Source organism: Zea mays, chromosome 1, assembly GCF_902167145.1.
Source record: "Zea mays cultivar B73 chromosome 1, Zm-B73-REFERENCE-NAM-5.0, whole genome shotgun sequence".
In the NCBI taxonomy this organism is placed as follows: Eukaryota; Viridiplantae; Streptophyta; class Magnoliopsida; order Poales; family Poaceae; genus Zea; species Zea mays.
Window position 1 is genome coordinate 290,854,640 of NC_050096.1, and position 18,199 is coordinate 290,872,838.

The 18,199-nt window shown below is 43.7% G+C and overlaps 1 protein-coding gene across 1 annotated transcript; it reads right to left on the reverse strand.

Moving 5' to 3' along the window:
• Positions 1-406: 406 nt before the first annotated feature.
• Positions 407-4,301, reverse strand: LOC100501392 (inosine-5'-monophosphate dehydrogenase). Its single transcript, NM_001196123.1, has 4 exons — positions 3,192-4,301; positions 2,137-2,316; positions 1,206-1,463; positions 407-710 (listed from the first exon to the last, which is right to left on the reverse strand). Exons 1-4 carry the CDS (start codon positions 4,185-4,187, stop codon positions 639-641), a joined length of 1,506 nt encoding a protein of 501 aa, NP_001183052.1. The 5' UTR covers positions 4,188-4,301; the 3' UTR covers positions 407-638.
• Positions 4,302-18,199: the final 13,898 nt, after the last annotated feature.

The following is an 18,199-nucleotide window of genomic DNA, read 5'->3' on the forward strand; positions in this document are numbered from 1 at the left end:
ACAGGATTGTTATTATTACGCGAAACGGCGATCGGTCAACAACCCTGCTCAGTAGTCAGTGTTCACGTGGCTAAAAACTACTACCGAAATAGCAAATTTCCCGGAAAAAAAAGGAGGCACGAGGGGTGAACACTGAACAAGGAGAAATACTAAGCATCGGTAAGAGGATTAGTTGTGGCTTCCTACAATATTCATAGTGAAAGCCTGCTAAAATTTTGTCGGGTCTAAAGCAATTCAAATCTAAACCACATTCGGGTCAGCACACTAGCCAGGATGACAACTTTAGAGACAAACCACTATCATCAACCATTCTTCGAACACATAATAATACAAGGTACGGCATTGTGGTAGGTTAAAACATGGCGCGGCAAAGTAGATCAATCAACCATTGATGTTTTACTCTTTTAACAAAATTGGGAAAAATGTTTAGATGACAAGCTGTGAGCTTATACAACAGTTCCGATGCCAGAGGTTTATTATTATATGACGCCAAGCAGATGGTACACTTGCTGCCCAACTCGACAAGCTTTGCTGACAAGCTGCTGAGCTTTTGCCAGGTAGGATAAATGAGCATCGCCCCCTTCCATATCATGCAGCTAACCACTATCGTTCCAATACTTCTTTGTTTAGTTATGGACCTAGAATGCCTTCTTCTCGTATGAAACCAGTCCATGGATACCTCCTTCAGCCTGGGCAGCACCGGTTCTCACCTGGCAAGAACGACCAATAAAGATCAAATCAATCAGTACGCTTTCTAGAACAGATGCTCAGCTTTTGGCTAGTAATATATGTTCTCAAAAAATAAAGGATTTGTGTGTGTGCACAGAGAGGGGAGGGAGCTAAAGCCACTGCGCTTTCTCAATCTAAACAGCGATGAGCACGCAGTAGACACATGTGAGGAGCATTCACTATTTCCAATAGCAACAATACAAACTCCTTATACTAATCCAACCTAAAATCTCCAAATTACTACAACATTTTGACCTTTATACGATTCATATGGATCAGTGAAGACTACTAAATAATCTATTGAACCTTGTAGCTGGTTCCAAAAATAAACCTACTTGTAAGTAGTAATAGAAGTTGACTTAAATTGTTTAAACAATCTTTCTGTAAATGAGCAAGATAAGATTCTCCAATCTTAGACAATTGATATTAAAAATTAAAACATGTTGTAAGATAATTTGTGTGCAGCCCTGAAATACCTCTAATCTGAGTGTCTCTGACCGCAAAAGATCATGAGCTGACTGGAGAGAATCTGCACCAAGATCTTGTAATCCTTGCTTAACTGCTTGCATTGTGTAAGGAATAAACCTCAGTACAGAACCTTTGTCAGCTACTGCTCCAACAACGCCCTGCGCGACTTTGAGCTTGAGTGTATCACCAAGGTACCTTGCATCACTCCCTTTTGTCATGGCTTCAAGAGAGCCCATGCCTCTGTATTTTTTGACTCGGCGGCCGTCCTTCAAACAGAAGGGCGTAGATAGTTGGTTATGGCTACTTTATATGCAGTCAGTACAAACTATAACTGACAAAATGGCATGAAACAACCAAACATATCATATACTGACAACATTGCGAAATAAATCGAGTTATCTAAAATCAAACTATTTTAGGTTCGACCAACTTTATGTAGAAGGGTATTTATGACACCAATTAAGTGCATAGTTCACTATTTTAAAATATATTTTATGATGTATCTAATGATACAATTTTTTCACTCTTTTCATTAAAATTGGTCAAGCACAAGAAAGTTTTAATTAAACTGTAGAAATTCATTTATTTTGGGGCCTAGCCTAAAATATCTTATATTCTGGCCAGCATGGTTAACCATGTATCCATGTGTCATTCAGTGATCATATAAGCCACATTAATTACACTCCCTTGATAACTTTATATAAAGGATTTGTTTCATTGCAGTGGCCATATGGGCTTAACATCTGCATGTGGATGGCATGTGATCTTCAGTATGAAAATCTCACGTTCTAAATGGTTGTAGGAATTTGACAGTCAACACGGTCAGAAAGATCAAAATGCATACAAATATTCTGTTTATGGTAGTCACTTAAGCGAAAAGAAAACCAGAACTTTAACTCATTTCAAAATAGCAAAAACTTTAATATACAAATTGTCTACCTTATACTCATAAGTACCAGGAGCTTCATGACTACCAGCTAAAAAGCTGCCCATCATAACAGTGGATGCCCCCAGCGACAGAGCTTTCACAATATGCCCAGAGTTTGAAATTCCACCATCAGCAATAACCGGTACATTGTGATCCTTGGCATAAGATGAAACCTTATATACTGCTGTTGCCTGGTCCACACCGACACAAAAAGAACATCAAAGATCAAACACAAGCATCAATATTGAAATTATTTTGTCACTACAATATACCATAGGCCAAAAAAAACCTGGAAATCATTTGTATCCACTATCAACCACAAGATAGCCAAAAAAAATTAAAAGCTCCTCTCTAAATTGGACTACCAAGAATCTATAAGGGCGTTCTTGGGGATTGGCCACCCGGAATTATTTTTAGCCAGATTGCTTGTCTAATTTATATAAGGTTTGATTAGCTGGAACGATTCTAGGATGAATTCCGGCACAAACGAACAGGCCCTGAGGAAATACAGAACAAAATTTCCATATATGTCAGACTGTACTTCAAGGGGGAAGCACTGTACCAGGTCTAGACAAATCTATGACCACGGTATCCTGTATAAACACGGTACTCAACCAGCAAGCAGCAAGAATATGAATGGAAGGTGACAGCACCTAATAAAAATTCCCAACAACTTTCAATGTCCTAATTACTTCATATAAAGTTCAAAGGTAAGTTAAAGCTCAAAATTAGACCAAGTACACATCAGTGTCTTCCAAGCAGATGAAACGAGGACAGAACTACATATGCCCTACCTAGCTGAGAAAGGCAAAGACAATAGATGCTCTGATGTCATCAAATCAGAATTGGATGCATGCACTGATAGCAATGATTTCAGGATGTTTAGTAAGGAGCCAAGGACAGACAAAATTTGTTTCCACCTTGGTCGTGGCCATCTAATATAACTTCAGATCATAAGACAGCTCAGAGAGCAACAAAAAAGAGCGTGTGTGCTAAATGAAGTAAGCTGATGGCGATGCATTAGAATACAGAAAAAACAAGAGTTCATGAGGATTTGAGCATTTACCTGTCCTCTTCCAACAGCACAAACCTCTTGGGTGGTACAAATTGAGCCCGATCCCATTCCAACACGCAATCCATCCACACCAGCTTGAATCAAATTCTGGGCCTGTGCAATTGTCACCACATTACCACCGATCAAATCCACCTCCGGATACATCTTCTTCGCAAACTTTATCATATCGAGCTGGTATATGGAGTTCCCCTGTGAACTATCAATCACGATAGCATTTGCCCCCGCCTTAACTAGTTGCTCCAGTCTTCCCTTGTCATCTTCACGAGTCCCAATGGAAGCCGCAACTACAAACTTCCCGTTGGCTCCAAGAGACGGCTTGCCCAGCTTGGGATAGCTCCGGATGCGCTCCACGTCCTTGGCGGTGATTAGATCAACAACCTCACCATCATCTGATACGAGAGGGGCGTAATCCAGACCCTCATCGGCAAGGAAGGTTGCTGCTTCCTCAAAGTCGAAGGCGGCGGAGGCTGAGCGCGGCGTCGGTCGCATGTACTCCGAGACAGAGACGGGAACCTCGCGGGAGGCAGCATCGGCCGCGACAGCGACGCCGACGAGCCTGGAGAGCGAATCTCCGCGCTCGGTGACGAGGGCGTACTCGGTGCCAGCGAAATCGTTGAGCGTCGGGGCGGAGGACGGGGAGAAAAAGGGCACGGAGGAAACGAAGGGAAGGCGGCGGGACTTGGCAGCGCGGACGATGGCGGCCTGAGCGTGGGGATCGGTGTTGCAGTGCACGACAGCGGCGGCGCCGAGTGATGCCATGGCCGCGGCCATAGCGGCCTCGGAGACAGTGTCCATCGGGGACGCGACGCAGGGGATGGATAGCGGGATGCGGCGGGAGAGGCGGGTGGAGAGGTCGACGGCGTCGGCGGGGAAGCCGATGTAGCCCGGGAGGAAGATAACGTCGTCGTATGTGTAGGATACACCCTGCGAGAAAAGTCGCGGCGCCGCGAAGCCGTCGTCGGCAAGGTCAGTGCTGCTCGACGCCATGGATTGGGGGTTTAGGGGTTTTTTTTTTGGCTGCGGCGGCGGCTCTAGGAGAGAGAGAATTTCGTCTCTAGGGCACGCGGCGCGGGGGAGACGGAGGAGGAGCAGGTCGCGCGCTAGAGATTCATCCGCGCGCACATCGGAGGTAGTTCTGTGGGCGGATAGCGACGGATTTTGACCGGATTTCCGAGATTCACGGCCAGCTCGCAGAATCAATCGCGCCAGCCCCGGGTTCTCTCGGTCTGTTACATCGGTGACCCACTCGGCAGAGAGAACAGGAGAGGGTACTAGTGCGGCAGGCGTGGAGATGAGGTGGGCCGCGGAGGTACTGTTTGGTGGTCGTGTTGGGCTGGCTAAAGGCAAATCGGCCGAGCACTAGTTTTTTTCTTTTTTCTTTTACTTCCCTAATTTCTTATTAAATTCAAATTCGAATTTCGAATTGACAGAGTTTAAACTTAAAGTATATTTAAGTGTCCAAACAAAAACTCCAACATGTTATACAATGTTTATTTTATTTCATATATCAAATATTTATTTAGTCAAATAAAATATTCCCATCTTATCCTCTTTAGATAAGTAGTACTTTGAATGTGTACCAAGATCAAAGGTGAATAAATATCCGTTGCTTATTTTAGAATGAACACATGTTTAATCTTTATTTTAGGAGATGTGTTAACTTAATTATACAATTCGACCGATAATAGAATTCTTTTATTTAATGACTATTAGAAAAACATGTTTATTTTTGGGATTGTGGCTTCCTCACAATGAATCTCTTATTATAAGATATTCCAATTCAAAATCGTTGGAGAATTTTAATACATTCCCAAAACACTATTATAATTATATTTATTTTTATATAAATTTTGGGCTTTACACTCAAGCGGTCTGCGCTTGATGAAAGACATTTGCAATCCTCTAGTCTTTTCATGCAACATCTTCATCACAGCTCGGATTATCATGTGGCCATCAAACCTCTCAAGTGCAATTCTTTGACGCAACTCAAGCTTTACCATAAGCATTTGTCGAATCTTATCTAGCAACTCCACCAAATGAAGCCCCTTTGTTTTTCTAATCCATGCATTGAATGACTCCGCCAAGTTATTGTTCACATAGTCACCTTGCACCCTTCATCAAATTTGCTTCTAGCCCATAGATACTTGTGAGAGCACCTAGAGGGGGGGGGGTAAATAGGTGATCCTGTAAAAACTGAAACTTAATGCCACAAAACTTGATTAGGAGTTAGCACAATAAAGCCAAGTGGCTAGAGAGGAGTTCTTGCAAGACACGATAACCACAAGAAGATCAACACAGATAGGCACAGTGGTTTATCCCGTGGTTCGGCCAAGTCCAACACTTGCCTACTCCACGTTGTGGCGTCCCAACGGACAAGGGTTGCAATCAACCCCTCTCAAGCGGTCCAAAGACCCACTTGAATACCACGGTGTTTTTCTTTGTTTACTATATCCCGCTTGCGAGGAATCTCCACAACTTGGAGCCTCTCGCCCTTACAATTTGATGTTCACAAAGAAGCACAGAAGTAAGGCTGGGATGAGCAACGCACACAAGACACAAAATCAGAGCACAAATACGCACACAAGTCACAACTCGAGCTCACAACACAACCCGGAGAGTTCTCTACTCAAATGGAGCTCTAGTTGCTATCACAAAGAATCAAATGCGCGGAATTGGAGTCTTGGTGCTTAGGAATGCTTAGAGAATGCTTGGTGTTCTCCTCCATGCGCCTAGGGGTCCCTTTTATAGCCCCAAGGCGGCTAGGAGCCATTGAGAGCATTCTAGGAAGGCAATTCTTGCCTTCTGTCGACTGGCGCACCGGACAGTCCGGTGCACCACCGGACACTGTCCGGTGCGGATTTCTTTCCTGTTTTGGCGCAGCCGACCGTTGAAGATCCAGAGCCGTTGGCGCACCGGACACTGTCCGGTGCACACCGGACAGTCCGGTGCCCCCTTCTGACCGTTGGCCCTGCCACGCGTCGCGCGCGGATTACGCGACCGACCGTTGGCCTGACTGACCATTGGCTCACCGGACAGTCCGGTGCACCACCGGACAGTCCGGTGATTTATAGCCGTACACTGCCATCGAAGTCCTAAGAGCAGCCAGTTGACAGACGCCAGCCTGGCGCACCGGACAGTCCGGTGCTCCCAGACTGCGCAGAGTCTTGGCTGCTCAGCCAAGTCTTTTCCAAATTGGTCTTTTCCTATTTCTAGCACTTAGACACAATACATTAGTCTCCAAAACAATGTACTAAGTCTTAGAAACATACCTTTACTCTTGATTTGCACTTCTTAAGTCTTTGGCACAAATATTACTCAAAGCATTTGTGTGGAGCACTTAATCACCAAAATCTTATAGAAATGTCCCAAGGGTACATTTCCCTTTCAATCTCCCCCTTTTTGGTGATTAACGCCAACACAACAAAAAGCAACTAAAAGAAGTGCAACATCAATGCAAATAAGAACACATATTTGTTTTGAATTTGACATATTTGGATCATTCTTTGCCACCACTTGGTTTTGTTTTTGCAAATCAACCTCAATTTCCTATCTCTAAGTCAAACACACTTGTTGAGACATAAAGAGAGTTGTTCCAAGAGAAATTGATCAAAGATTTCAAAAACTCCCCCTTTTCCCATAATCAACCATTCTCCCCACAAGAGGCCAACTTTTGACAAAAGAGACAATAAGAGATTTTTGACAAACCAAAAGCTCTATTCTAACATTTTCAAAATTCTCAAGTGGTAGCTGATCCATTTATTGCTTTGGCCTTATTTTCTCCCCCTTTGGCATCAAGCACCAAAACGGGATCAATCTTGGCCCTTAAAACCCCATTGCCTCACCAAAATCTTCAATTAAGAGTAAAAATGCAATAAGAGCATGAAGATGAACTTGGAGTTAGTTACGCTTTCATCGGAGTGCAGTGGAAGTCTTTCATGGTCCAAGTCCAACATTTCCTTTCAATCCACCTTTGAGACTAAATCAAGCAAACTCAAGCACACAGTTAGTCTCAAGGGGTCAAGTTGTAGCACAACTCCCCCTAAATATGTGCATCACTTGCAAATGGACTTGTGAGGTCCGGGGAGTGCTTGTACAACTTGAGCACCATACATAAACAACAAAATGCATAAAGGAACATGATCAAGGCATAAAACACATGTATGCTATAAATCAATCCAAGTTCCGCGAATCTAAGACATTTAGCTCACTACGCAGCCTGCAAAAGGTCTTCTCATCTAGAGGCTTGGTAAAGATATCGGCTAGCTGGTTCTCGGTGCTAACATGAAACACTTCGATATCTCCCTTTTGCTGGTGATCTCTCAAAAAGTGATGCCGGATGTCTATGTGCTTAGTGCGGCTGTGTTCAACAGGATTATCCGTCATGCGGATTGCACTCTCATTATCACATAAGAGTGGGACTTTGCTCAGATTGTAGCCAAAGTCCCTGAGGGTTTGCCTCATCCAAAGTAGTTGCACGCAACACTATCCTGCGGCAACATACTCGCCCTCAGCGGTGGATAGGGCAACGAAAGTTTGTTTCTTAGAACTCCATGACACCAGGGACCTTCCTAAGAATTGGCACGTCCCTGATGTACTCTTCCTATCGACCTTACATCCAGCATAGTCGGAGTCTGAATATCCAATCAAGTCAAAGGTAGACCCCTTTGGATACCAGATTCCGAAGCAAGGCGTAGCGACTAAATATCTAAGAATTCGCTTCATGACCACTAAGTGACATTCCCTTGGATCGGATTGAAATCTAGCACACATGCATACACTAAGCATAATATCCGGTCTACTAGCACATAAGTAAAGCAAGGAACCTATCATAGACCGGTATGCTTTTTGATCAACGGACTTACCTCCTTTGTTGAGGTCGGTGTGTCCGTCAGTTCCCATTGGAGTCTTTGTAGGCTTGGTGTCCTTCATCCCAAACTGCTTTAGCAAGTCTTGTGTGTACTTCATTTGGGAGATGAAGGTGCCGTCCTTGAGTTGCTTCACTTGGAATCCAAGGAAGTAGTTCAACTCGCCCATCATCGACATAAATTTGGCACACAAAAAGATCACCATCACAAGTCTTAGTGAATAAAGTTGGATCGGCTTTCCCAACCTTGAAAGAATTAGCAATTAGAAAGTCTCTAAGGCATTCATACCATGCTCTTGGGGCTTGCTTAAGTCCATAGAGCGCCTTAGAGAGCTTACACACGTGGTCGGGGTAGCGTTCATCCTCGAAGCCAGGGGGTTGCTCCACGTACACCTCCTCCTTGATTGGCCCGTTGAGGAAAGCTCTCTTCACATCCATCTGGAACAACCTGAAGGAATGGTGAGCAGCATAGGCTAACAAAATACAAATAGACTCTAGCCTAGCCACAGGAGCAAAAGTCTCCTCAAAGTCCAAACCTGCGACTTGGGCATAACCTTTTGCCACAAGTCTCGCCTTGTTCCTTGTCACCACCCCGTGCTCGTCCTGTTTGTTGCGGAACACCCACTTGGTTCCCACAACGTTTTGCTTGGGACGAGGCACTAGTGTCCAAACTTCATTTCGCTTGAAGTTGTTGAGCTCTTCCTGCATGGCCAACACCCAGTCCGGATCTAGCAAGGCCTCTTCTACCCTGAAAGGCTCAATAGAAGAGACAAACGAGTAATGCTCACAAAAATTAACTAATCTAGAGCGAGTAGTTACTCCCTTGCTAATGTCACCCAAAATCTGGTCGACGGGATGATTCCTTTGAATCGTCGCTCGAACTTGAGTTGGAGGGGCTTGAGGTGCTTCTTCCTCCATAACATGATCATCTTGTGCCCCCCCTTGATCACATGCCTCCTCTTGATGAACCTGTTCATCGTCTTGAGTTGGGGGATGCACCATTGTTGAGGAAGAAGGTTGATCTTGCTCCTTTTGTTCCTGTGGCCGCACATCTCCAATCGCCATGGTGCATATTGCGGTCGTTGGAATGTCTTCTTCATCTACATCATCAAGATCAACAACTTGCTCTCTTGGAGAGCCATTAGTCTCATCAAATACAACGTCGCTAGAGACTTCAACCAAACCCGATGATTTGTTGAATACCCTATATGCCTTTGTATTTGAGTCATAACCTAACAAAAACCCTTCTACTGCTTTGGGAACAAACTTAGAATTTCTACCTTTCTTCACTAGAATGTAGCATTTACTCCCAAATACACGAAAGTATGAAACATTGGGTTTGTTACCGGTTAGAAGCTCATACGAAGTCTTCTTGAGGAGGCGATGAAGGTAGACCCGGTTTATGGCGTGGCAAGCCGTGTTCACGGCTTCCGACCAAAACCGCTCGGGGGTCTTGAACTCTCCAAGCATCGTCCTTGCCATGTCAATGAGCGTCTTGTTCTTCCTCTCTACCACACCATTTTGCTGTGGTGTGTAGGGAGCGGAGAACTCGTGCTTGATTCCTTCCTCCTCAAGGTACTCTTCTACTTGAAGGTTCTTAAACTCCGACCCGTTGTCGCTCCTTATCTTCTTCACCTTGAGCTCAAACTCATTTTGAGCTCTCCTTAGGAAGCGCTTGAGGGTCCCTTGGGTTTCTGTTTTATCCTGCAAAAAGAATACCCAAGTGAAGCGGTAAAAATCATCAACTATAACAAGACCATACTTACTTCCTCCTATGCTTAGATAGGCGACGGGTCCGAAGAGGTCCATATGAAGCAACTCCAAAGGTCTTGATGTGGTCATCACATTTTTGGTATGATGAGAGCTTCCCACCTGTTTACCTGCTTGACAAGCTGCACAAGGTCTATCTTTTTCGAAAGTAACATTTGTTAGACCTATCACGTGTTCACCCTTTAGAAGTTTGTGAAGGTTCTTTATCCCCACATGTGCTAAACGATGATGCCACAGCCAGCCTATGCTAGCCTTAGCAATTAAGCATGCATCTAGATCGGCCTCCTCTTTTGCAAAATCAACTAAATATAGTTTGCCGTCTAATACACCCTTAAAAGCTAATGAACCATCACTCCTTCTAAAGACAGACACATCTACATTTGTGAATAAGCAATTATATTCCATATTACATAGCTGACTCACAGACAACAAGTTATATCCAAGCGACTCAACTAAAAACACATTAGAAATAGAGTGCTCGGATGAAATAGCAATCTTCCCTAGTCCTTTGACCTTGCCTTGATTCCCGTCACCGAATATGATTGAGTCTTGGGAGTCTTTGTTCTTGACGTAGGAAGAGAACATCTTCTTCTCCCCCGTCATGTGGTTTGTGCATCCGCTGTCGATAATCCAGCTTGAGCCCCCGGATGCATAAACCTGCAAGGCAATTTAGGCTTGGGTCTTAGGTACCCAACTCGTGTTGGGTCCTACAAGGTTAGTAACAATGGTCTTAGGGACCCAAATGCAAGTTTTATCTCCCTTGCATTTTGCCCCTAATTTCCTAGCAATCACCTTCTTATCCTTTCTACAAATTGCAAAGGAAGCATTGCAAGCATGATAAATTGTAGAAGGTTCATTAATTTTCCTAGGAACATTAGCAACATTTCTCCTAGGCATATGATGAATGACATCTCTCCTAGGCATATCTCTACCATGCACATAGGAAGAACTTGAAGCAAACATGGCATTTGAATCATTACAACTCCTATGAACATTTCTAGAATATCTCTTATCACCATAAATGAAAGCATGATTCTTTTGACTACTATTAGTCATAGGAGCCTTCCCTTTCTCCTTGGCGGGAATGGGAGCCTTATGACTTGTCAAGTTCTTGGCTTCCCTCTTGAAGCCAAACCCATCCTTAATTGAGGGGTGTCTACCAACCGTGTAGGCATCCCTTGCAAATTTTAGTTTATCAAAATCATTTTTGCTAGTCTTAAGTTGAGCATTAAGACTAGCCACTTCATCATTTAGTTTAGAAATGCAAACTAGGTGTTCACTACAAGCATCAACATTAAAATCTTTACACCTATTGCAAATCGTAACAAATTCTTCACGAGAGGTTGATTAACTAGCTATTTCTAACTTAGCATTCAAATCATCATTAACACTTTTTAGGCTAGAGATAGATTCATGGCATGTAGACAATTCACATGAAAGCATTTCATTTCTTTTAACTTCTAAAGCAAGAGAATTTTGTGCTTCTATAAACTTATCATGTTCTTCATACAAAAGATCCTCTTGCTTTTCTAATAATCTATTCTTATCGTTCAAGGCATCAATCAACTCATTGATCTTATCAATCTTAGTTCTATCTAAGCCCTTGAACAAACTAGCGTAGTCTATTTCATCATCGCTAGATTCATCATCACTAGAAGCATAAGTAGACTTTCGAGTGTTTACCTTCTTCTCTTTTGCCATTAGGCATGTGTGATGCTCGTTGGGGAAGAGGGACGACTTGTTGAAGGCCGAGGCGGCGAGTCCTTCGTTGTCGGAGTCGGACGACGAACAATCCGAGTCCCACTCCTTGCCAAGGTGTGCCTCGCCCTTAGCCTTCTTGTAAGACTTCTTCTTTTCCCTCTTCTTCTCTTGTTCCTGGTCACTATCATTATCGGGACAATTAGCGATAAAATGACCAATCTTACCACATTTGAAGCATGAGCGCTTCCCCTTCGTCTTGTTCTTGTTGGGATGCTCCTTGACCCTTTAGTGCTGTCTTGAATCGCTTGATGATGAGGGCCATTTCTTCTTCGTTAAGCCCGGCCGCCTCAACTTGCGCCACCTTGCTAGGTAGCGCCTCCTTGCTCCTCGTTGCTTTGAGAGCCACGGTTTGAGGCTCGTGGATTGGGCCATTCAACGCATCATCGACGTATCTTTCCTCCTTGATCATCATCCGCCCGCTTACGAACTTTCCAAGTATTTCTTCGGGCGACATCTTGGTGTACCTAGGATTTTCACGAATATTGTTTACAGGATGTGGATCAAGGACAGTGAAGGACCTTAGCATTAGGCGGACGACGTCGTGATCCGTCCATCGCGTGCTTCCATAGCTTTTTATTTTGTTGACGAGGGTCTTGAGCCGGTTGTACGTTTGGGTTGGCTCCTCTCCCCTGATCATTGCGAATCTCCCAAGTTCGCCCTCCACCAACTCCATCTTGGTGAGCATGGTGACATCGTTCCCCTCATGTGAGATCTTGAGGGTGTCCCAAATTTGCTTGGCGTTATCCAAGCCGCTCACTTTATGATATTCATCCCTGCACAATGAGGCTAACAACACAGTAGTGGCTTGTGCATTTTTATGAATTTGTTCATTAATAAACAAAGGACTATCCGTACTATCAAATTGCATTCCATTCTCTACTATCTCCCATATACTTGGATGGAGAGAGAACAAGTTACTACGCATTTTGTGACTCCAAAATCCGTAGTCCTCTCCATCAAAGTGTGGAGGTTTGCCAAGAGGAATGGAAAGCAAATGTGCATTTGAACTTTGCGGCATACGAGAGTAATCAAAAGAAAAGTTCGAGTTAACCGTCTTCTTTTTCTCGTAGTCATTGTCGTCGTTGTCCTTTTGGGAAGAAGAGGACTCGTCGCTGTCGTCGTAGTAGACAACCTTCCTGATGCGCCTCTTCTTCTTCCCTTCCTTTTTCTTTTGACTCGAGCCGGAGTCAGTAGCTTTGTCGTCCCTTGGCTCATTGAAGATGGTCTCCTTCTCCTTATCATTGACCACCATCCCCTTTCCCTTAGGATCCATCCCTTCGGGCGATTAGTCCCTTTCTTGAAGAGAACGACTCTGATACCAATTGAGAGCACCTAGAGGGGGTGAATAGGTGATCCTGTAAAAACTGAAACTTAATGCCACAAAACTTGATTAGGAGTTAGCACAATAAAGCCAAGTGGCTAGAGAGGAGTTCTTGCAAGACACGATAACCACAAGAAGATCAACACAGATAGGCACAGTGGTTTATCCTGTGGTTCGGCCAAGTCCAACACTTGCCTACTCCACGTTGTGGCGTCCCAACGGACAAGGGTTGCAATCAACCCCTCTCAAGCGGTCCAAAGACCCACTTGAATACCACGGTGTTTTTCTTTGTTTACTATATCCCGCTTGCGAGGAATCTCCACAACTTGGAGCCTCTCGCCCTTACAATTTGATGTTCACAAAGAAACACAGAAGTAAGGCTGGGATGAGCAACGCACACAAGACACAAAATCAGAGCACAAATACGCACACAAGTCACAACTCGAGCTCACAACACAACCCGGAGAGTTCTCTACTCAAATGGAGCTCTAGTTGCTATCACAAAGAATCAAATGCGCAGAATTGGAGTCTTGGTGCTTAGGAATGCTTAGAGAATGCTTGGTGTTCTCCTCCATGCGCCTAGGGGTCCCTTTTATAGCCCCAAGGCGGCTAGGAGCCGTTGAGAGCATTCTAGGAAGGCAATTCTTGCCTTCTGTCGACCGGCGCACCGGACAGTCTGGTGCACCACCAGACACTGTCCGGTGCGGATTTCTTTCCTGTTTTGGCGCAGCCGACCGTTGAAGATCCAGAGCTGTTGGCGCACCGGACAGTTCGGTGCCCCCTTCTGACCGTTGGCTCTGCCACGCGTCGCGCGCGGATTACGCGGCCGACCGTTGGCCCGGCTGACCATTGGCTCACCGGACAGTCCGGTGCACCACCGGACAGTCCGGTGATTTATAGTCGTACACCGCCGTCGAAGTCCTGAGAGCAGCCAGTTGACAAATGCCAACCTGGCGCACCGGACACTGTCTGGTGCACCACCGGACAGTCCGGTGCTCCCAGACTGCGCAGAGTCTTGGCTGCTCAGCCAAGTCTTTTCCAAATTGGTCTTTTCTTGTTTCTAGCACTTAGACACAATACATTAGTCTCCAAAACAATGTACTAAGTCTTAGAAACATACCTTTACTCTTGATTTGCACTTCTTAAGTCTTTGGCACAAATATTACTCAAAGCATTTGTGTGGAGCACTTAATCACCAAAATCTTATAGAAATGTCCCAAGGGTACATTTCCCTTTCAATTTGTGATGACTTTCCATGTATATAAGGATGAAAACGGGACGGGTACCTGGAACGGGTATCAGATACGGGTACCAAAATGGGACGTAATTTCGGATACAGATACGAGTATTTTGTTTGTCGGGATGGATACGTGTATTACCCGGATATTGAACCTCGGATACGGGTAGGATACAGAATCACTAATACCCGGTCAGTACCCGAAAATCCCGGGTCGGATACGGGTACCGAAATTCGGGTACCCGTTTTTTCTTTTTCTGCATAATATAGTTATAAAATCATAACTTTTACATATGAAATCAGATGAAGATAAAGTTTATATGAAAATTGTAGAGCTTGAAGAGATCTATGACTTTGTAATACATCAATTTTTTGTTTAAACATATCTTTTAGACCAAAATCATTGAAATAATGTCCAAATTTATATTAAATTAATAGACTTTATCATTTTTATGTGGGTGCTTAAGGTTATCTCCACGTGGGAACTTAAGGTTTTCTTTTAATAGACTATTTATTAGTATTGGTAACTTATTTGTATTTTTTCGGTCGATACTACAATATTTTAATGACTTAATTGTATTTTGATGATTTTCTATGACAAGAAATTAATAATACATAAATAGCCTCAAAAAATCGTGAAATTTTACGGAGATACAACACATGTCCATATGTAACCATAAAAAATGTTTGGATCATAAGATCTATAAGATGTCCATGTTTCTTTCCTTTCACTTTCACTTATTTGTATGAGTTACATGTGAAATCAGTGTAAGTATCCAAGTTTCAACATAATCAGTACTTCACTTTATCATTTTCATACGAGGACTTGAGTTATCTTCATATAAAATGTTTATTAGTTTTTGTAACTTATTTGCAATTTTTGAGTGAAACTAGAATATTTTATGAATTTTAAATATTGTGGTGTTGGTTCTACAATGTCCTTGTGATAAGCAACTTTGAACTGCATAATGTCAATTTTACTGGTTTCCTTTCTTGCATCTAATTTATCATATACATGATTATGTATTGCTTAACTTATGGATGGTTGGACAATTAATATCATCGGATGAACTACCCGACAATTATCTGGTATCTACCCGAGTAGTATCCGTTATCCGTTTCTTACCCGTCCGGATTATTACCCGGTCCCGTCCTGTATCCGTCCTGAATCTTAACTACCTGTATTCGGTCCTGTATCCGAGAAAAATACATTTGGGTAGGATATGGGATGACCCTGTATCCGACTGTATCTGTCCCGTTTTCATCCCTGCATGTATATCTTTAACCTAGGGTTCGTGTACAGTTGATTCACATGATAGTTATGCTTTCTAAGGCTATATGTCAATGATGCTGGCCATAAGTTGTCATCAATCAACTTTCCCTTGAGAGATTTGCCCAAGTTTGAAGCAAAATGCCTCATGCATTCCCTATGCTCTACTCCAGGAAACACATAATCCACTGCAGTTTCTAAACCCTTGCAAGCGTCTGTGTGTATAGTCAATCCATGTGGAAACCCTATAACCTGCCACGAATTCTGTAGGAACCATGTCCAACTTTCTGTTGACTCTACCTCGAGGACACCATAAGCCACTGGAAAGAGTCAATTATGTGCATCAATGGCACAAGCAGCTACTAATTGGCCTCTGAACTTCCCATAAAGAGTTGTTGCATCCACTGCTAGATAAGGCCCGCAACCAGGTAAGAACCCACTCCAACATGCTTTGAATGAAACGAACACCCTTCTAAAACGTTCTTTGTTCAAAATCTTGCCTTTCACTTTATAATCCACCGTATGATGGTCAATCTCAACAACACTACCTGGGCACGCCTTCTCTACTTCAGCTTTGAAAGTGAATAATAAGTTAAAGCTTTCCTTCCATGGGCCATAAATCTTGTCAAGAGCCATTTCCTTGCCATAATACACTCTCATGTAAGCCACCGAAACGTTGTACTTCTCTTTAATCTTCTTTACCAGTTCAGTTGTACCAATGCATGGGTTATCTGTCACCCATTCTAATACTGCATCTGCACACCATCTACTTGTAGCTACCCTATGTGACCCTTTTCTTTCACTTGGACAAGTGTGAGGAGATGGATTCACTTTGACCTGAATAATTGTACTATTCAGCATACGGGAAGCATGTATCCTCCACTGACACCTCTCAAATGCGCAATGAACAGTCATTCTAGTTGGCTCACTCTTGTCAATTACATAATCATACTCACCTTTGATGCAATAGGTAGCAAATGCATTCCTAAATTTGGTCATCGATGCAAATGTGCTGCCTTCTTATTGAGAGCACCTAGAGGGGGGTGAATAGGTGATCCTGTAAAAACTTGAAACTTAATCCACAAAACTTGATTAGGAGTTAGCACAATTAAGCCAAGTGGCTAGAGAAGAGTCTTTGCAAGACACGATAACCACAAGAAGATCAATCACAGATAGACACATTGGTTTATCCCGTGGTTCGGCCAAGTTCAACACTTGCCTACTCCACGTTGTGGCGTCCCAACGGACGAGGGTTGCAATCAACCCCTCTCAAGCGGTCCAAAGACCCACTTGAATACCACGGTGTTTTGCTTTGCTTTACTATATCCCGTTTGCGAGGAATCTCCACAACTTGGAGCCTCTCGCCCTTACACTTTGATGTTCACAAAGAAGCACGGAGTAAGGGAGGGATGAGCAACACACACAAGACACGAAATCAGAGTATCAACACGCACACAAGTCGCAACAAAAGCTCACAACACAACCCGGCGAGTTCACAACTCAAATGAAGCTCTAGTTGTTATCACAAAGAATCAAATGTGCGGAATCGAAGTCTTGGTGCTTAGGAATGCTTAGAGAATGCTTGGTGTACTCCTCCATGCGCCTAGGGGTCCCTTTTATAGCCCCAAGGCAGCTAGGAGCCGTTGAATGCATTCTAGGAAGGCAATTATTGCCTTCTGTCGCCTGGCGCACCGGACAGTCCGGTGCACCACCGGACACAGTCCGGTGCGGATTTCTTTCCTTCTTGGCGAAGCCGACCGTTGGCGCTTTGGAGCCGTTGGCGCACCGGACACTGTTCGGTGCACACCGGACAGTCCGGTACCCCCTTCCGACCGTTGGCTCGGCCACGTGTCTCGCGCGGATCGCGCGGCCGACCGTTGGCCCGACCGACCGTTGGCTTACTGGACAGTCCGGTGCACACCGGACAGTCCGGTGAATTATAGCCGTACGCCGTTAATCACTTCCCGAGAGCAGCAAGTTCGCCTGAGCCAGCCTGGCGCACCGGACACTGTCTGGTGCACCACCGGACAGTCCGGTGCACCCAGACAAAGCTGACTTTGGCTGAACAAAGCCATCTTTAATTCAACTTGATTTTTCCTGTTTCCAGCACTTATACACAATACATTAGTCTCTAAAACAATGTACTAAGTCTGAGAAACATACCTTTATACTTGATTTGTACTTTGTCCACCATTTAACACTTAGGCACTTGTGTTGGACACTAAATCACCAAAATACTTAGAAATGGCCCAAGGGCACATTTCCCTTTCAATATCCCCCTTTTTGGTGATTTATGCCAACACAACATAAAGCAAGTAGAACGAGTGCAGAATCAATTCAAATAAGAACTCAAAATTATTTTGATTCAAATTTGGCATATATGGATCATTCTTTGCCACCACTTGGTTTGTTTTTGCAAATCAAACTCAATTTCCTATCTCTAAGTCAAACACACATGTTGAAACATAAAGAGAGATATTTCATGAGAAATTGATCAAGGATTCAAAAAACTCCCCTTTTCCCATAATTAAGCCATTCTCCCCACAAGAGGCCAACTTTTGACAGTAAGAGACAATAAGAGATTTTTGACACACCCAAAAGCTCTATTCTACTATTTTCAAAATTCACAAGTGGTAGCTGATCCATTTCTTGCTTTGGCCTTATTTTCTCCCCCTTTAGCATCAAGCACCAAAACGGGATCAATTTTGGCCCTTTAACCCCATTGCCTCACCAAAATCTTCAACTAAGAGTAAAAAGGCAATAAGAGCATAGAGAT